This window comes from Choristoneura fumiferana, chromosome Z (assembly GCF_025370935.1).
Source record: "Choristoneura fumiferana chromosome Z, NRCan_CFum_1, whole genome shotgun sequence".
Taxonomy (NCBI): domain Eukaryota; kingdom Metazoa; phylum Arthropoda; class Insecta; order Lepidoptera; family Tortricidae; genus Choristoneura; species Choristoneura fumiferana.
Window position 1 is genome coordinate 3,817,838 of NC_133472.1, and position 22,035 is coordinate 3,839,872.

Sequence of the window (22,035 nt, forward strand, 5' to 3'; positions counted from 1 at the left end):
AGATGTAGAGTTTATATGCGGAAACACCTTTGACCTTAAATAAAAGTATATTCAAAATCAGATTCAATATAGTGAAGTGAAGAAGTGATTTCATTATCAAGTCATTCCTATGTAAGTACATAGACATCTGGCGTGCAGTGAGTCAATGAGGCCAACGCGTATGAATTCACCGCTAGAGGCGCTAGTGTAGCGTGAGGTCTCCGAAATGTCAAATATCACTGTTTTTGGGTGAGCTACGCGGGTTTATTTATAATTAGTAGGACCCGGAAGAGAGAGCACCGCTTTTTATCGATGTTATCGACAAATAGAGAAAGAGAGTTTTGCTTTATTTATATTTTAATTACTTAAATAAAACCTCAAACTTTCCCCTGATACGTACTTTTTTCAGTGGTCAATGATGAAAAAATTTCGAAATATCGGAAAGTATAATCTGTTTAAATACCTTTATATTTTATAACTTGAGATTAACGTTAGGTAGCTTGTTTGCCTAACCTTTGATAAAATAAAAGAGAAAATATACTTATTATTTTGTATTCCTTCAGTCCTTACTATAGCCAATATAGTATTTTATAATAATAATCCAAGCAAAAATATGTTTAAATTATAAAAAATATCGATTTATCGATAGCATCGTGAAAAAGAGTTGCTCTCTCCCTACAACCTGTCAATAGCCGCACACAAAATTCCGAGCCCTAATAATTAGAATAATTTTGTGAATATTTTGCAATACCTGTAATTAATTATGGCAAATATGCGTTCCGGGGCAATGAATGTCTGTGTTTTGAGACAGTTTCGTCTTTTGGAAAACTTTGTCCTCCCCTTTTTCCGAGCAAAACGGGACGACGCAACACTGTGGTATGCTTGATATTTTTATGGTACGATTTTAAGGTATCAAATATGATTTAAATGTAAAGCCGAATTTAGACTTGCAAGAAAAATTGTACAAGTCGCATTACATTGCGAGGCCGTAAAGCCAACGAGTTTGCAGTGGTCAATCGAGCGCCGCAATGTACTCGTAATGCAACTTGCACGATTTTTCTTGCAAGTCTAAACTCGGCTTTAATTTTATTTTCACGTCCGTAATAATAAACTAACCACTATACTTCAGGCAGAACCTTTGTCTACAGTGGCGCCAACTGGTGAGCGCGAAAACGGTAGCCCTCATTTCAGGGTAGGCCAGCGGTTGAGCCAGCATGCCAGCCCACCGCAGAAGGGTAAAGGAGAACTAACGCTGCCTACCCTCAATGCAGGCCCTTCGGTATGTTTAGTGTGAATGAACTGTTAACAACCCGCGAAATACGATAGCTACGTTACCATGCAATAAAAAAACCGGACAAGGACGAGTTGGACTCGCGCACGAAGGGTTTCGTACCATTATACCGGGTGTAGAGCCGTGGTGGCCTAGTGGTTTGACCTATCGCCTCTCAAACAGAGGGTCGTGGGTTCAAACCCCGGCTCGCACCTCTGACTTTTTCGAAATTCATGTGCCGAATCACATTTGAAATATACCACGAGCTTTGCGGTGAAGGAAAACATCGTGAGGAAACCTGCACAAACCTGCGAAGCAATTCAATGGTGCGTGTGAAGTTCCCAATCCGCACTGGGCCCGCGTGGGAACTATGGCCCAAGAGGGAACAAGATATGGGAACAAGAGGTGTTCTGAGAGGAGGCCTGTGCCCAGCAGTGGGACTTATATAGGCTGGGATGATACCGGGTGTGGTCTGTAATATGAGCAAATAATTAAAACATAGATCATACTCGTCAAACTGAACAACATTAGTTCAGCGACTTTTAAAAATAATTAGTTTGTTTACTTTTTATTATACTTTTAAGTTTATTCCAAGACGCAATGTAAAGCAAAATGCTTGATGTTTGTAGAGTGACAGGCGAGTCAGTTGTGTTCTAGCATGGCGTAGGTACATTGATAGCAGTATTTAATTTGTATGTAAAAAGGAAAATTCAAAGACTCCGTTATTTTTAAAAGTCGCTGAACTAATGTTGTTCAGATTGTCGAGGACGATCTATGTTTTAATTTTTTGCTCATATTACAGCCCACACATATACAACATTTGACATTTAAAAAAAGGCAAAAAAAATACGTTTGTTGTATGGGAGCCCCGTTAAATATTTATTTTATTCTGTTTTTAGTATTTGTTGTTATAGTGGCCACAGTAATACATAATCTGTCAAAATTTCAACTGTCTAACTATTACGATTCAAGAGATAGAGCCCTGTGACAGACAGACGGACAGACAGACAGGCAGACAGGCAGGAGTCTCAATAATAGGGTTCCGTTGGCACCCTTTGGGCACGGAACCCTAAAAATGTGTTCATGTATCACCACATCACACCAACCCAAATTTTGCCACACCACACACGCTGACGCGTTTCGATCTCCATCAGAGTTCATCCTCAGAGCAACACAACTGTTGTATTGTAAACTCTTTATTGTACATAAAAACACATGAAAATAACAGAACACAGGATAATAAGATGTACAAAGGCGAATTTATCCCTTACAGAGATCCCTTCCAGTTAACCTTTGAACGGTTGACAGGATGTCAAACACACACACACTACGAGTACAATGAAAAGATAAAAGAAACGAAATTTTAAATCAACTCAAACAATGCATTATAAATACAAGTCTCTCGGCCAGAGTCAGACCTTATCTAACTATATAACTTCGTATCTTGCCGTCCCGCTGTCGCTTATATCATTTAATACGAGAGTGAGAGGGACGGTGCGATACGAACTTTAATTTGTAGTAGCCCCCCTGCTCAGTCAGGTAACGCGGCATGAGAATCAGATTTCAGGAAATCAACAGCAAAAGGCAAACTTTAAAAGTACCCAAGTTTTCTTTCAAAAGGCTGCAAAATGCTCGAAGTCGTTTGTGTTGAACACACACTTTTTTCTATTCTGGAGTTTCATACTTTGACAATACACCCCGAACAAGTGAAAAAGAGAAGCGCAAAGTGCAAAAGAGATTCCGTCTATTCGGACAAAACAAACAGAGACGGCATCACATTTATCCGTCAAATAAATTTAATCAATGGATGGTAAACAGGGGATTATTCTAAACCTACCGTTTAGTATCGAATTTAACGGACAGACATTATATCTAACGCGTTTATAAAGAATTAATGGGGCTTAGTAGTACCTAGTACCGTCTATACCTAGCAAATAATAAAGACATTTCGACTTTGACTTTAACATATTTAATACCTATCTTACCTAAAGTCGCTAAATTACCGATCAAATTGCGTGTGGTGGTGTTACTTGTGGCATTTTCAATCCATTATAATTAAAAAACACGCATTTTTCCCAGAGTATGGGGCCAAGCTAGACCGAGTATTCGCCTCCAATGCCCCTATATAGCAAAATTTCGTCAAAATCGTTACAACCGTTTCCCCGATATATGAATAAATATAAGATACTCTCTTTTGCCCGCAGCTTCGTCCGTGTGTAATTCGGTTATATGCACTATTCCTTCGGGAACTGTGCATTTTTCCGGAATAAAAAGCCTATTTCACTATGGCCCATAAACTATCTATTATGCCAAAAATCACGTCGATCCGTCGCTCCGTATCGACGTGAAAGACGGATACAAATACAAACACACACACTTTCCCATTTATAACATTAAGTATAGATTTCTCACCTGATCTCTTCGCACCGTTCTCTTTCCGACTGTTCTTACTTCTCCTCGGGTAGAGATTAATTTTGCTGTGACCGCAGCCCATTGTGCATGCGGTTCAGTACACACAGTTCACAACTTTGAACAGTTCAACTTTGTGAACTTTGAACAGTTCAACTTTGTGAACTTTGTTCAACATGCGTATGCATAAGTCAAACTGTTCTGAACCCCATTTTAAGGTTGTTCAACGTCCATAAATGATCGCGGTTCAAGTTTGTGAATTTATTCAGGCGCTTCGAAGTTCTGGACGTTTTTCTTCTGACACATCCATCTGAAATGCTGCTCGAAGTTTACTCTGCAAAGAAAAGGCATTTTTATAATAAAAATATCTTGGGACAAATTACAAGAATTGACCTAGCCCCAAAATAAGCAAAGCTTGTATAGGTAGTGCCACGAGAGTCGAAGTGAATGATTACACACAGCTACAACATGTCGTGTAATGACAGCAGGATTTTGACATTTACTCATTCATTTCATTCATTCTCCTTTTTAGCCGACTTCAAAAAAGAAGGAGGTTATCAATTCGGTTGTATTTTATTTTTGTTTGTTACCTCAGAACTGCGTTATTTATGAACCGATTTGAAAAAGTTTTTTCCGTTCGTCTAGGAATGCTTTCAATTAGGTCCCATAAGCACGAAATCAGGATCAGGTGATTGAATCCTAAGGAAGTCGAGGGAACTCATCAAATATTGTAGGAACGCCTATGGTAATTTCGATATATTTAGCAGTAACTCGTGCATTTGCTCTTGAAAATCATCATTTGGCGAAGTGGAACTGATGATGAAGACCAAATTTGACCAATGGAGCGACTACTCAATAACAAGTACTTCATGGGTTAACGCAGTTGCTAAGCAATTTAAGCTCATCGTAATTTTCATATGGTGAAATATGATACGGATGATGAAGCACCAGGACTCCACAATAATGAACGTCTCTGCATAGGAAAAAGCAAATTTTTCGTAAAAGGTGACGAGCAGTTGACATTAAACTATTGTATCTTAGATCTTTTACACTAAAAAGCGTGAAAAAAAATGTTAACAAAAAATAGAACCGACTATAAAAAACCATGAAAATAATATTCTACCAGTCTGAAGTGGTGCCTCAGCACGAGCCAGCAGGAGTGATTGAAGCCCAATATACTCGTATAGTTGTAGGTGAGGTAGACGATTATAGGTCCACTCCTGCTGGATCGTGCTGAGCTGAGGCACTGACTTCAGACTGGTAGAAAATTATTATCATGGTTTTTGTAGTCGTTTCTATTTTTTGTTATAAATTTTGTACAATCAGTTCTTTTTTATTCACTTCAACTCTCGTGGCACTATCTAGGTATACTACGGGTGCTAGACAACGGATCAACATACATACAGATATTTTTTTTGTTTTTTATTATGTTCGTAATTTTTGAGATTTTTGAAGTATTTTCGAAATGCCAGAACAACCGAACATGACGTTGAAATACGAATCTAATTCCCCGTCCCGTAACGTGTTCCAATACAAAACAGAAGGGTCAAAGACAGAGACAAATAAATGATTAAGTACCATAAGCCGGTGACAATGCATACTTAATACCGTCGTCACCTCATATAAACGTTATTATTCGACCAAACATCTTCCAAGTTATTCATCAAAACAAAACCAAAGTTACGCAATTGAGCATCAATAAATATTGGTTCGCTCAATAGAAAATAAGTTGGTACGTGACCAGAGCGGGACACTGAGGATTCTAGGCTCTAGCTTTCATAATGAAACAAACTGTGGCACTAAACAATGGTCGGTATAATCCAATAAGCAATTCACCATGTATTTACAACACGAAGCGCAGTGTCATAATTGGTAGTTGGTATTTTTTTAACAGATTAAAGCAATAGTTTAATCTGGTTACATTAGATTCTGAACACAATTTACTTAAAGCTAAAAGAGCAGGGTTCCTTAAACTGTTTGCAGTCACGGACCTCATTACAATTTAAACAATATCACGGACTCCCGTCAAAATTTTTTTTGGAAATTTCCTGATATACCTATATGTATGTTTACAGGCAGACCTACTGCGGATCCCTGATACAAATGCTACGGACCCCTAAGGAGTCCCTGGACCCCACTTTAAGAAACCCTGTATTTGACGCTTCCTGAATTTACCATATCCTATTTCGACGGGTCTCGGACTAAACATCGTAAAGGAATTTTATGAAATTCGCGTAACCATTTTAGATACATATCCTAAAATATCTACATATGCAGGTACAGTCGAGGGCATTATTTTTAATACAGCTATTGTGTCAAATATTTGGTTAGTGCCATAAAGGGGTCCATATCGGCTCGCATACTTATTGAAGTCCGAGTGTAATGTTTGTCGGAATAATCGTTTGTCATGACTCTTCTTTTCTTTTTTTTTTTTTTTTTTTATAATTTTATAAAGCTTTAACATTAACCTAGCCTATCTAGGCTAATAAGCAATTTAAATAATAATAATAATAATCCCAGCCTATATACGTCCCACTGCTGGGCACAGGCCTCCTCTCAGAATGAGAGGGCTTGGGCAGTAGTTCCCACGCGGGCCCAGTGCGGATTGGGAACTTCACACACACCATTGAATTGCTTCGCAGGTTTGTGCAGGTTTCCTCACGATGTTTTCCTTCACCGTAAAGCTCGTGGTAATAAGCAATTTATCTTTAACTTAAACTATCTAATCAAACTATCTTCTTTTCTGAATCCAATAATTGTTCAGAATTGTTATAAAACAAACCTAACCTAAACCTATAGTTTTCTATAGGATGACCATTTAAACATTTCAGAAAAAATTAAGGTTTCAGTGGGAAAAAAAATATGACCAACGATGATTCGGACTAAAATTAGGGTGTGACTAGCGAAGAGTATGCGAACTTTGGCGCTGCCGCCATAGTTGTGGACCCGGTCATTATGAAAAACCGGCCAAGAGCGTGTCGGACACGCCCGAAACTGGGTTCCGTAGCCATTACGAAAAATTAAGTAATATTTTCTAAGGATTTCGTATTTTATACGGAACCTTCCAAGTTTAGGTATATTTTATACCGTAGGCTGCTATTTAAGAGTAAAACTACTAATAATTCTCGAGAAAACTTAGCCGTTATAGTTTTCATTGAAAGTTTGATATACTTACTACTATCCTGAATTTTTTCAAATTTTTCCACCTACTGATTTTAATGAAAATTTGCACTTTAATGTTGAATATTTCGCAAAAAAATTACTGAATCGTAAAATCATCTTAGCAAACCCCTAATGGTTTAAAAAGACCTATCCAACAATACCCCGCACTATAGGGTTGGATGAGAAAAAAAAAACACCCCCACTTTATGTCTATGGGAAATTTTTGTAATTTTATTGTACCATTTTGTCGGCATAGCTTACATATATATCCGTGCAAAATTACAATTTTCTAGCATTGATAGTCCCTGAGCAAAGCCGCGGACGGACAGACAGACAGACATGACGAAACTATAAGGGTTCCGTTTTTGCCATTTTGGCTCCGGAACCCTAAAAATGGCCCAATATGAGATAGCAATTTGATAAAAACTATTCAATTAATTACATTGTCCAGGCATTATACATAATGTCTATCCCCTATTGGACAAAGTAATAAAAAAACATGTCACATTTTTTTTATTATTACGTAAAATTTAATGAATCTATATAAACATCTATCAAAATCTGTAAAGTAAGTTAACTTGATGGTATAATTTTATTCTGGCACTCGCCGGCCGCTGTCCGGCACCGCGGCATGAAGTTTAAATAATAATTATCACCTTGTGATTATTCATAATGCCCGGGCCTTATACCACAGGGCGGCCACGCCATACAAAATACGCGTTCTTGAATCTACATAGGCACGACGACGTCTGTACACGCGTCAATGTGTGCGTAAGACACACAGGGCTGACTATCGCAAAACCGTAGTACTATAGGTATGGCTTAGATGTGTAAATAAATGTAATCGTTAATCATATATTTTTATTTAAACCTACTTAAAATGTGTCTGTCTATGTATTTAAGCATTATCATTTTAAATTACAATAAATATACGACTACAAACTTGAACGAATTATTCGGTATCTAAATAATTAGTTATTTCATGTATTAATCGCGATACTTTTAGAAAGCATTATTATTTACATTAGAAAATCGAATAATACTCCTTTTCTTATCTTTGGCTGTTGACAAACACCCATACAATGCACAGTATATCACCATTTCGTTCGCAAAATTATTGCTCCCGAACTTAGTGCCGTGCGGCCGACATACATCGCGTCGCGCACCGGACTGCTTTCCTGCGGTTTTCCTGCAATCTGCGCTTGAGGGGTGGGGTAACTCGAACCGGTGCGGGGCGGAGCGTGGCTATTCTGTACGTCAGTACTATTATATATTCTGTGCTTATAGATAATGCCCTTAATAATCACTTCGTCCATGACACATACATATTTTTGACGGCTTGGTAACGTTCATATACCTATTTATGCCCTTGACTGTACCTAATCCAATTTCATGAAAATTCTTATGCGAGGTTTAGTCAGAAACCGGTCGAAATATTATCGTATTATGTTACTTTATTGTACCATCAGCTAAACAAATGGTGTATCAATTTTTAAACAAATTCCTATCAAATGAATATAATAAGAATAAAGGGATCTCTTCCAGTTTACCTTTGAATAATTGACAGGACATCAGAAACAAGAGTAAGTAGACACTACAATGAAAAGATACTACTCAATTTTTTTTATTAACCTATATGGGCAGAGGCCTCCCTTTTTGACTTAATTAATAAAATAAATAATGCTCGCCCTTAATAATATCTACCACTCCATCGTCCAAAAGCAACTTGCCACTTAAAGGCATCCGTGATCTAAAGTAATCTAAAGTTACCGATATTATTATCTCCCTCTACTCTATGTACAGGCTCTTATTCTAGTGTGTAGTATTATGAAGTGGGAGGGTTGAGGGTCTGAGGGCTCTTGAGGCCCTCCGCCGCCACACTCTATTGAGACTATTGTGCTGAGTAGCCATCTACTATGTTCGGCCAGTTTTTAGAAGTTAGAAGGTTATAACTTGTCCATGTTTAATTGGTTACATAAGCAAATTATAGAATAAATCTGGAATATTATAGGCTGACCAGGAATATAAAAAACCTGACGCGATTGCAGCACTTCTACGTTTTATATTGCAACATTATTTACACTTACTTACGATATCTACCAGTCATATTGAACACGGTGTCGGTGATGTTATTTAAAGGAATATTTTATAATCCCTCGGACTTTTTCTATGAAAAATACTTTTATACATTGTGCATTATTTTCCTTCAAAGGCTATGGATAGGCCTCTAGGTTGGCAACGCATCTGCAATATCAGGGCTATTGCAGATGTTTATGGGCGGTGGTGATATCTTACCATCAGGAGACCCACTTGCTCGTTTGCCAACCAGTCGAATAAAAAAAAGTGTGTGGGTTTGTGTATTTGTATGTTTGCCCGTCTTTCACGTCGAAACGGAGCGACGGATCGACGTGATTTTTGGCATAGAGATAGTTTATGGGCCAGACTCATCGAAAGTTGACCAATGAGAATTCACTCTGAAGTTCAACAGTGTCACCGAGGATTAAGTACCTAAGTACCTACTAATAATAATGCTGAGTCAGCGGCCGTTTCACTTTTGCGAGGACACACAAAATCATATACTTTAATTTTTGTATTTCTTTTTTTTGTTTTATTTGTGTTTGCTGTTGTTGTTTTTTAGTTTGGTTGTATTTGTGTGTCTTTGTGAACGTGAATAAATGTCTTCTATTTCTATTTCTACTAAGTATGGTTAAGGAGTTCATAGTATTAAGAGAAGTCTCTTCGTTCCATTCTCCATACAAACGTAGTCCCGCTCTCATTTGAAAACTAGGGAACAGAAATAGATGAAATTTTGTAAGTATGGACTAGACGTAATTATCTATGCCTGTGGTTCAGATTTTCATATAATATGTACCAAATATCAGAATTACAGGAGCTCAAAAGTCGTCAAAAAAAAAGATGTCAACTTTGCACGAGAACTACAGACTAATAAAGCATTTTTACAAAAATCGAAAAAACCACAGGCATAGAAAATATAATGAATATCTTGATTGTAAAATATCATTGATTTCTGTGCTATACCTTTTGTATAATATGAGGACAACGAAACCCAAAATTCAACCGCCCAAATCTTACCCTAGCCTACAGCTATCTCGATATAAATTACAGACGTCGTTGCGGAAGGCATGGGGGGGACGGTTGCGAGCGCTTATGTCACGAGCGATAAAGACAGCAATATCCCAAACGAATACCTAACGCGGCCGCGCGGCCGGCAGGGAAACTTCTTTTAACTACGGAACCCCATTACGTACGCCGTTCAAGAATGTAACAAAAAAATAAGAACGCCTAAACACCGCACGCCTGTGTTTACGGAGTACATAAATAACAATATTTCCTGCTACAATTCTCGAATTAAATGCGTAATCACTTCTATTTTCTTTTGATGTCATCGTGGAGCAGTGAAGCGTGAGCTTTTCATTCAGTAATGTTGTAAGGCTGGTTCAGACTTAATTAATACTAGAGTTTACCCGCGGCTTCGCACGCGAAAACTATTCGATCTGGTAGTTACAATTGAAATTCCGGGATTTTACAAATTCCTGTGGGAAATCCCAAAATGTATAACGTAATCTTCATTGAGGTGTTGTGTTAAGAACAACGATCCCGTGGGAATATTGGAATAAAAGTAGCCTATGTGTTATTTCAGACATCCAGCTATCTACATACCAAATTTCATGACTCTAAGCCCAGCGTAATTTGGCGCGCGGCAATGAATGGGTAAAGAGCTTTACAGACTGCAATGCAGGATAATTAATAGATTTATTTTTCCCTGAATGGCAACACTGGCATAGATACTATTATCTATCGCTCGTTTTTGCTTAATATATCATATTTTCTCAAGTTTTTCGCGATTCCCAAGGTCAAAGAATCGAATTTCTTTTAAATTCCAGAGATATATGCGTTGTTTGGGTGAAACGTGTCAAAATGGTGTTGTAGAGCGCCATCCTGCTCTGTCGCGTTTTTATTGTCCCGTTCTGGCGGTTCTCTTTTATATTATATATTGTTTTTGCATCTTATTTTGTCGGAAAAGTTCGTATCTATCCAGCTTTCTCAATAGGCTTCAATAAACTAGATGAGAAAGCGAGATACGAGTTAATACGAGTAAGAGCGAGATAAATCCGACAAAATACGATGTCAAAATATTACCCACTACGTCTGTAACAATAATATGTTTCACTTCTCATGCTCGTAAACTTCGTATTTATGCTGTCTCTAGGCGACTGAAAATGTCTTTTTCACGCCTCTCCTTCAGAAAAGTAACTTTTCCTCCCTGACAAGAGGGAGCAAAGTGCAACTTTTCTGTTCAAGGCTTTTCTAAGTGTTTTAGTGCAAACGCCATTTTTGAAGTTGATAATTGTAAAGCCACGCCATTTTCTATGCTGGTTGTTCTTTAATAATATTTAGATTTTTTTTTCAAGTTTCTTAATGCTTGGTGTGAAAAGTTGCATGAGCCACTCGGGAGCAAAATTATTTTCATCTTGGGCGTTAACACTTGAATCCCTCATTATGCTCAGGATTCTACTTAAGAATCCCTCGCTACGCTCAGGATTCTATTGTAGAATCCTTCGCTACATTCTGGATTCAATGTACGCCCTCGCCGTAAATACACCATTTTGCTCCCTTGTGACACAAATAACTATTTATGCTCTAGTGCATAAAGTAAAATCTTCGTCTAAGACCAAGGCAATTAGGTGTAAACAGCCACAAATAAAGAAGTTTCTACATACATTTTTTGATTAATTATCAATTTATATAAAACTAAAAATCAATCAAAATAGATCAATAAAACTAAAAAAATATAATTATATAATGACGCATAAACAATGAAAGGTACATAGTAAGTGAACAATTGTTTCCACAGTTGATATTTCATTTCCTGGCTATCGAAGTGAAAAGCAGTGTAAAACTCGAGCATTAAACCCATTTCTCCTCGACGTGTCTATCCACTAAAATAACGAACGGCTAAATGAACGTCTCGGGTAAAATGGCTCGTTTTGTGCTCTTGTTGTACAATCTACTATTTTATACTTAATACGAGCCTTTTTGGCTGACTGTATACTTTTGTTGTCTTTACTTGCATTGTCATCCAATCTAGTTATATATACTTTACCACTCTTGTTCTTGTCTGGTTTTATGCTGGATTCTCCTCAACAGAGATTTTTCTGAACCACTAGTAGGTTTTTAGACATTAATAAGTGCTCGTTATATACATTACTTGGGATAAAAATGTGTACTCGTACATATGATTGAATGAATGATATTTGATCAAATAAAAAAATGCTTACATAATCTCTACTGCTACGCTCCAACGAGGGTATTTTTAAGCAAATACTGTAAGAAACGTTCCAAAGTTTCAAGCTACAATAAATCGCGTTACCATTAAACCGCGTCGACACTCGGCAGGCAACAGGTGTTACATGTCACGGCCGTTTCACGCCGTTTTAATTCAATTTTATTTGGCGGGTTACTTCCGAGCTATAACGGATTAGCGGAAGGTGACGTCATGGCGTTTCTTTGTCACAGTGTAAACTTAGTATGTGATTTTCTAAGGAAGTAAGTTCGCAACAGCATAAGAACGTAGTTTCACCCGCTCTCAAGTTTGTAAGGCGAGAATTTAAAGATCTAAGTAATGAACCGATTTTGCACTCAATAATATTTATTAACACACGATATAAAATAAGTAACATGTACAACAATACAAATAAAAAATAAAAAAATAACAAAATGGAACCGACTACAAAACCTTGAAAATATTTTTCTAGGTAAGTAGGTACGTACTAGCTCGAAGTCGGTGACTCAGCACGAGCCAGCAGGAGTGGGACAATTCACAATAGTCGTCTACCTCACCTACATACTATGGGTTTCAATCCCTCCTGCTGGGTCGTGCTGAGTCACCGACTTCGAGCTAGTACGTACCTACTTACCTAGAAAAATATTTTCAAGGGTTTTGTAGTCGGTTCCATTTTGTTATTTTTTTATTTTTTTGTAGTCGGTTTTACTTTTTTGTTAAAAATTTTCTTTATTTCTCACTTTTTAGTGATTCGTAGCCAAAGAACATCTCACAACGATTCCGTTAAGCCCAAACACGACTTAGTTACGTTGTTTTATAACAGAGTTCCGTTGCCTACCTTCTGGCTTCAGCATCAGATCAGTTCGAAAGAATCATTAACTTAAAGTTTCTTCTTAGTCGCTTATCTAGGTAAGTATATTAATCATGATAATTTAAATTTAACCCGTGAAATACTTGTTATTGATAGTAGTAGTTCCGTTGGTCAAATCTGGTCTTCATCATCAGTTCCACTTCACCAAATTATGATTTGCAAGAACAAATGCACGAGTTACTGCTAAATATATCCAAATTACCATAGGTGTCTCTACAATATTTGAAGAGTTCCCTCGATTTCCTTAAGATCCGATCATCAGATCCTAATTTGCTGCTTATGGGACCTAATTGAAAGCATTCCTAGACGAACTCAAAAAAAATTTTTGAAATCGGTTCATAAATGACGGAGTTCTGAGGTAACAAACATTTAAAAAAAAAAAAAAAAAATACAACCGAATTGATAACCTCCTCCTTTTTTGAAGTCGGTTAAAAACAAAGAAAAAATAATACGGTCAAGGAGTTTAATTCATTGGCCACCATGGAATCATTTCACAGTAAACGTCATAGTGACATCACGTTAATTAACAAGGAAAGTCGTAATGACTTTTTCTTTGAAAAGGTTCCATGGTGGGCCCATGAATTAAATTCCGTGACTGTACATATGTACGTACATACGTTTTGTAGTATGTTTTATAATTTATGAATAATTATGAGTTTTAGACAACACACTAGCATAGGTACATAACTGTCATATTTAGTTACTTTATGTTTAACTAGGTATTACAATAATACCTACACTATTTTAGAGTTCGAAGCTCATTTAAAACCCTTCAAAGTAGGTATATACGTATCAACTTAAACCAGAAAGTTACTAAGAAGTCCCCTAATAATATCTGAATATTTTATATTTTCTCTATTATTTGAGTGTAAAGTCCATCACAATGATTTCACTTTATTTAATACTAGTCTCTACAGGCGGATTTACTCGCGTAAACCGTTACATCTGGCAACTGAATTTAAGTTCCGGAATTATACAAATTTCCAATGGGATTTCCTAATATTTTTTCATGATCTTCATTCACAATACATTGTATGACTCTAAGTCTAGACTTAACAGTTTACACGGATCCCGGGGAAATATGGGGATAAAAAGTATATTCCAGACGTCCAGTTTCTACGTATCAAATATCATCCAATTCCGTCCTACTCTTTTAGCGTACCTAAAGGCATAAACATAGACTCAAACGCAAGCATACATATACTCAGAAACTTTCGCATTAAGGCATAATTATTACTGATATAAAATATACACACAATACATTTTACATTAAGGAAAACTTAGCCTGTATCACCCGGAAAAAATAACAAATCGACTCTTCATTCATCAAAGATTGATGTATATTACTTACTTGCGGCGAAACGTTGGGACTCACGTAAAACAAATAAACAGAGACATTATGAAGGTACATAAAATCGTTTAAAATATAATCCTTCTTATTGGCATTGCCATTGTTTTGTAAAAAAAAAAATACTTTAGACAGTTAATAATATTTTCTCGTGTTTGGTGAACCACCATTGAAATAGGCTATGCAATAGCAAAATCGACGCGGTAGACGCGGTAAGATTATTTACTGTATTACACTATGTCTGAATACGTGGTTAGCCACGTAGGACTTATCCGCATCTCGCTTCAACCAACCCTACGCGAAAGAGACACACTGAGAAAATAAAGCTTGATAGCTGCCCAGGGAAATAAGTTCAGCGTTAAAATACCACTGATTCCGAAATGACGTAACGCCTTTTATGCCATAATTGAAATTGGAATATTTTACCTTAGCCAGTCTATTTAGAGTTGAGAAAAGCTTGCGAGCGAAATTAGAGTTATGACGTTGTGAATGAGAAAGATAGACAATAGTGATGAACAACAGGTCAGAATAATGAGTCAGTGAGTTAGATGCGTGGATTCGACCTTTCAACGGTTCCGTAGTTTACACAATGTGAGCTTAGCGTCGTATTACGGCTAAGAAAATACTGGCCGCTGCTGTCTCGTGTTGCACGGGCTCTTCGTCTTTACCTTTTACGGAATAAAACGGTTTACGGTTTTTTGGCGTGGTGGCCTAGTGGTTTGACCTATCGCCTCTCAAGCAGACGGTCGTGGGTTCGAACCCCGGCTCGCACCTCTAAGTTTTTAGAAGTTCATGTGCGAAAATTTACCAACGAGCTTTGCGGTGAAGGAAAAGCATCGTGAGGGAAACCTGCACAAACCTGCGAAGCAATTCAATGGTGCGTGTGAAGTTCCCAATTCGCACTGGGCCCGCGTGGGAACTACGGCCCAAGCCCTCTTGTTCTGAGAGGAGGCCTGTGCCCAGCAGTGGGACGTATATAGGCTCGGATGGGAGGTTGGTTTTTTAGAAAAATATGGCTCTGTCCATTGGAGGACAATTTTGCCAAGGTTTTGCCGTTGTACGGTAAAAACATTCTATAAAACGAAATATGAGAGGTAATGGTGGATGAACGATGACCTAAATTAATATTAAATACCGATTAGATTTAGATTTCTTACAATAAATAAAATTAAAACAACTTCGAAAAACAATGTCAATACGGTATTTGACTATTTTGTATATGTTTTATAAATTAAAACTACACAATGCCTGTTATCGAATAGAATAACAATTTTTAAGCTACCTTTACAAATAACAAAGTTATAAAGGTTTGAAATTCAAGATTACACAGAGAAAGACATACTGGCATGTGACGTCACACGCCAGTACCGCCATACTTGCTGCTAAGAAAGAGACAGGTATATAGATTTTTCAAAAAATCACTATAAATCCAATTTTCAACCGATTTCGCTAAACACTATCTGTATATCTATATTTTCATAATAATATTAAGATATGGCAAAATCAGGCGTTATCAAATACCGTATTCAATCCTAAAACGTGATATCTACTTGCCGCACGTCTTGAGTACGATGGGAGTACGGTACGTTTGAAAGGTGACACTTTTTTACAAATATTACATTTTTGACGCAGGCTTCAAAGTCAAAGTCAAAGTCAAAATATCTTTATTCAATTTAGGCTATAACAAGCACTTATGAATGTCAAAAAAAATCTACCACCGGTTCGGAAAAACCTCTGCCGAGAAGAATCCGGCAAGAAACTCAACGAGGTATATATCGAGGCTTATTACAATAGCTAGTGTTTGTGTGTGCGTGTGTGTGGGTGTATGTTGGATTAACACATGGGCTGTTTTTTATTCCGATATCCCCATGGGGTCGGGATTTATAGAATAAATCTCAAAATATTAGGTAAGCGCAACGTACAGAGAAATTTATCTGGTATTTAATGCTAAATTTATTGCAATACTAAAGCACTAAAACCAAGTCTGGTTACTTTTAGTGTTTACTAGCTGTTACCTGCGACTTCGTCCGCGAAGAATTCGGTTATCGCTATCCCGCGGGAACTGTGCAATTTCCCGGGACAAAACAATTCTATGTCCTTCCCCGGGACTTAGACTATCTGTATGCCGAATTTCATCTAAACCGGTTCAGCGGTTTAGACGTGATGAAGTAACAAACAAACAAACAGACTTACAAGGTTTATAAGTAAGGGTAAGGGTAAGTTATTAAGTTTTATTGTAAATGCAAAAGTGTGTGTGTTTGTATGTTTGTCCGTCTTTCACGTCGAATCGGAGTGACGGATTAAAGTGATTTTTGGCACAGAGATAGTTTATGTGCCAGACAGTGACATAGGCTACTTTTTATCCCGGAAAAATGCACAGTTCCCGAGGGAACAGCGCGCGAGTACCGAATTCCACGCGGGCGAAGCCGCGGGCTAAAGCTAGTAATAAATATTATCAATTACATACGTCTTCTCATAATTTTAATTTAAAGCACGATGCACTTAAAATTTAAATGTGGTAACGACACATTTTCGATCTTGTTCTCTCAAACAAATAGGATAAATTGAGTTTTAATGAGGGCTATCGTTTTTTGTCTCACTAGATGGCGCACTGTTGCGTGAGGTTTTTAAGTATGGCTTTCAAAGTCTGTTATTACGGGTGTGGAAACAAAGTTTAGATTAAAATCATATTTAATACACCTTAAAACCGTACCATAAAAATATCGAGCATGCCACAGTGTTGCATACTTACTCCCCGTTTTGTTCGAAAAAAAGGGAGGACAAAGGTTTCTGAAAGACAAAACGGTCTCAAAACACAGATATTCATTGCCCCGGAACGCATATTTGCCACAATTAATTTCAGATATTGCAAAATATTTACAAAATTATTCTAATTATAAATAAACCCGCGTAGCTCACCCAAAAACTATGAGATTTGACATTTTGGAGACCTCACGCTACACTAGCGCGTTATTTTGCTTATTTCTCGCGTTATCGCTACTGAACATTAGAATACGTTTCGGTTTCAAAATACGTCTCGATCGCGTTCGCGTTAAAATCTCAATTTGTATGGAAATACGAACAGCGCCTCTAGCGGAACGTTTGCGATGTTCGTGTTTCCATACAATTTGATATTTTACGCGAACGCGATCGAGACTTATTTTGTAACCGAAAACTTACACTAAGGGTATAGGGCAATCCAGAGGAGGAATGGAGGACCTCACTAAACGAAAAGTTTTAGTAATTTTTTTTTTTAATAGGTACTTATTGTTTTTTTTCCTGACTCCTATACTTGACTGTATCGATGGAATTGTATGTTTAGATGATAATGCATGTACGGCCAATAAAAAGTACAGTCAGCAAACAAAGCTTGTATTTAAATATATACAAGGTGTTAATTAAATAACTGAAAACCAAAAGTAGTTTGCTCAGAATCGAGAGTAGAATCGATTAGGTACCTACCTACACTAAGTTTTAAATTAGGTTGTGTTTGTGTTCTTAAATCCGTTTTTTACCTAAAAGTTGCGACTGCAACATGCGCCAATTAAGTATTTTAGCGAGGTTGCATACTATTTCGATAGTTTAATACTGGCCGGTTAGCTGTCACTGCGTGATTTTCGGGTGACACTAATTTACCGGCACGGATAATACCGACATGGAAATACCATGTCGGTCTTTCCATGTCAGTATTGTACGTCCGGTAAATAGAGACACCCTGATTTTCTACAAAAAAACGTCAAAGCGCAACTGACAAATACAAATTATGAGTGTAGAGTTAGAAATGAAATAGAATTACTGACTAAACAAAATACACGAATATCTTTTAAAATAATGCAGGTATGTAAAAATCAATCTCTCTCTTATTTAATTAACAACTTGTATAATATATTAACTTATTGTTCTCTGGTGTTAACGGTCCCACGTGCAGAATCTTATATATAATAGTATTTTATATGCACGCAGTAACGTGTTTCGGCTTATATCCTCATTTCCCCAGGATCAATGTAAGCCGTGTGTTATTTACCCGGATACAGTTTTTCGCGGGAAAATTATATTTTTAGACGCGCCTTTATGCCGATGTTACGAGTCAATATTAGATTTCAAATTGAGAATCAAGTCAACATTGGATTGAACATGTTTGACGACCGGATGGCCTCTGTATGTAACATGAGTACGAAGCTTGAGGGCCAGGGTTCGATACGGTCGTGGCAGATATTTGTGTGAAAAATAAGAATGTTTCTGCTTAAGTTTTGAATATTTAATATATTTAAGTATGTATTTACATATCTACATAAGTTTTGTTTATCTGCTGTTCAGTACAATTAATACAGTCACCAATATCTGACACAATAAAGCGCGCATAAATATCTGATACGACTCCATTTCTAGGGCCAGTAGGACGTGTCAGATATTTTTGCACACTCGGCTGTGGCAGATATTAATGCAGTGATTGTACATGCTGTTGTCAGATATTTTTTGCACACTCGGATGTGGCAGATATTAATGCCGTGGTTGTACATTCCGTATACATAGTACACTTAGTACCTATTTTACCATGTATTGTTATTATCTACCATTTTAATTTCTATTGGCACGTAAGATTTATTTTGCTCTTACTGTTAATTCTGTGGTGCTTACGGCTTCACGTGCTGCAGAATCTAATATATAATAGTACTTTATACGCAGTAACGTCTTTCGGCTTATATCCTCATTTCCCCAGGATCAATGTAAGCCATGTGTTATTTACTCGGACGCAGTTTTTCGCTGGAAAATTATATTTTTAGATGCGCCTATATATTCGCCGAGAGTCAATCTTTCTGTCAATATTATATTTCAATTTGAAAATCAAATCAACATTGGAACATGTTTGACGACCGAGTAGTGGTTAGGAACCTGAGTACGAAGCTTGAGGGCCAGGGTGAAAAATACAAATGTTTCTGTCATCGACATCTATGTATAGACTGCATGTTTCTTACATCAAAACGGCGCACAAAATTAGTTCGCAGTGCGGTTTTGTGAACGTCGTCAGATGACAAGCAAAAGTAACTATCTGTAAAAAAAAATAGTGGAATATTAACCTTACGATGCTATGCATAAATTTGATTATCCCTCTTGACTTTAAGTGGTAATTAGTGACTTTTACTTGTCTTCCGACCGTTTAACTATAGTTTGTTGACGTCCGTGACAGGGGTTGTGTCAAAGTAATATTGATGATTGACGCGCCGCGCGTTTCGTTCCAAACAGCGAGTCTAGGGCCGTAAGGTAACATAGATGTCCATAATGCTTAAAGTTTGTTTATCTGCTGTCTAGTACACTTAGTACAGTCACCAATGTTAGACACTACAAAGCGAGCATAAATATCTGATTCGACTTTATTTCTAGGGCCGGTAGGAAGTGTCAGATATTATTGCACGCTCTGCTGTGGCAGATATTTATGCACGTGACTGTACATGCTGTCTACTAGTGATGTAACGAATATTCGCATTCGCATTCGCGAATATTCGCATATTTCTGCATATTCGCATTCGCATTCGCAAAATTTCTGCGAATGTTTTGCGAATATGAATATCAGAAAAAAATACAATTATTAGATAAAAGATAGGTTAATAAAATCAAAATACATTCATTTCTTATGTTTTTATACAAAAAAATAACAATCTCGTAATCACATTAAGTATTAGTCTTCACTTAATCATTTGGTATTAATTATTTATTTACTTTGCGATGCGTTCGTATAAACTGGGTAATTCTCGGAACAAAGTACAAACGGAACGCACTTTGTTCGAACGAGACTGCCAAAGACAATTTGGCGCCAAAACGAAAAACTGAATATTCGCATTCGCATTCGCATTCGCGAATGTTCAAAAAATTTCATTCGTTACATCACTACTGTCTACATAGTACACTTGGTACTCTATCATGTGTTGTTCTAGCGGCAACAGAAATAAATATTATGTACAAATATAGGAAACTTAACTATAATGTGCTAACTTTGGAGGAACAGGTTTGCCTGACACAGGTATTCTTTTTCCAGGCAGTCTCAACTTTTCTGTATGTCAAGCATCCTATTTTGTAGAACCAAACAAAATTTACTATTATTTTACATATTATGACGACCAGCCCTATGGTCAGAGAACCTGACTACGAAGCTTGAAGTCCCGGGTTTAATTCCCGGCGGTTAGTTCTCGAGTCTTGGATGTTTATCCGTTGCTTAGTACTGTAGTTGACGGACGGTCCACTAGCCTAATAATATAATATTTAAATTAAAATCACTTCTTTAGGATATTTTCGTATGTATTTCAAATTCAAGTTCCTACGTTGGCAGCTCGGATACAAGTCTTCTGTTTAACACCCTTGCGTCCGTTCCATATTATTATTCAAAAACGGAACTATGCTGCCAGCATCGAATCAACGGACAGAAGAGGTTAGTACAGTACCCATAATACAAGCTTTGCTTAATTTGGGACTAGGTCAGTTAGTGTCAAGTGTCCCTTATGTAGGTATTTATATTTATTTATTTATTATGGTCAGTATAAACAGCTTTCTATTACCGTTTTTGTGATTCAGGTGACGGACAGACAGTGTAGTCACATTATAGGGTTCAATTTGTCAACCTTCGGGCACAGAACCGTATAATGGGGTCTCAAGAGGCACACAAACAGATTGACAACAAAGTGCCTTTTTTTGGAGTAACAGAACCATAAACATAATGTCTTATTAATTTGACAGACGTGTAGAAAGAAAACATTAAAGTGACGTATTTATTCGTACAGGAGCCGGGATCAGCTTTAATCTCCGAGGTTCTTTAGGGGTGTATCTTTTTATTACTCTGCTCATTCTATCTCTATCTCTTTATTATTAAACGAGTCGCTTCCCGCCCGTCTGGCCCTCCGTAGGTGCATTAGATATTTTAAGTCTCGCAAATTTTTTTAATGTTATAGGTATTTGTGTCACAAGGGAGCAAAATGGTATATTTACGGCGAGGGCGTACATTGAATCCAGAATGTAGCGAAGGATTCTACAATAGAAACCTGAGCGTAGCGAGGTATTCTAAAGTAGAATCCTGAACGTAATGAGGGATTCAAGTGTGTGTTTAACGCCCAAGATGAAAATAATTTTGCTCCCTAGTGGCTCATACAACTTTTCACACTTGAAAAAAAATATCTTAATATAATTAAAAAAACAACCAGCATAGAAAATGGCGTGGCTTTACAATTATCAACTTCAAAAATGGCATTTGCAATAAAACACTTGAACAGAAAAGTTGCACTTTGCTCCCTCTCGACAGGGAGGAACAGTTACTTTTCTGAAGGAGAGGTGTGAAATTTATTTTTCACCATCAGTTGGATATTTTTTCACGGAAGGCTTCAATGATAACACAAGTTCAGGTACTGGGCTATCTCAACTATATAACCCGTGTTATACCTGGCCATTAATACGTTAGGCCACAGTGACACAACGCCTGTGACTTTTAGGGTTCCGGAGCCAAAATGGCAAAAACGGACGGAACCCTTAAAGTTTCGCCATGTCTGTCTGTCTGTCCGTCCGCGGCTTTGCTCAGGGACTATCAATGATAGAAAGCTGTAATTTTGCAAGGATATATAAATAAAGTATGCCGACAAAATGGTACAATAAAAAATTCAATTTTTTTACGGTACCTCCCATAGACGTAAAGTGAGGGTGATTTTTTT

General features: G+C 37.2%; 1 protein-coding gene across 1 annotated transcript in view; it reads right to left on the reverse strand.

Moving 5' to 3' along the window:
* Positions 1-22,035, reverse strand: part of LOC141435265 (uncharacterized) — a 112,474-nt gene that overhangs the window by 18,822 nt on the left and 71,617 nt on the right. The window contains exon 2 of the mRNA XM_074097990.1: positions 3,662-3,992. Coding sequence (XP_073954091.1) covers positions 3,662-3,743 — 82 coding nt within the window. The 5' untranslated portion in view covers positions 3,744-3,992. The remainder of the gene's footprint in view (positions 1-3,661; positions 3,993-22,035) is intronic.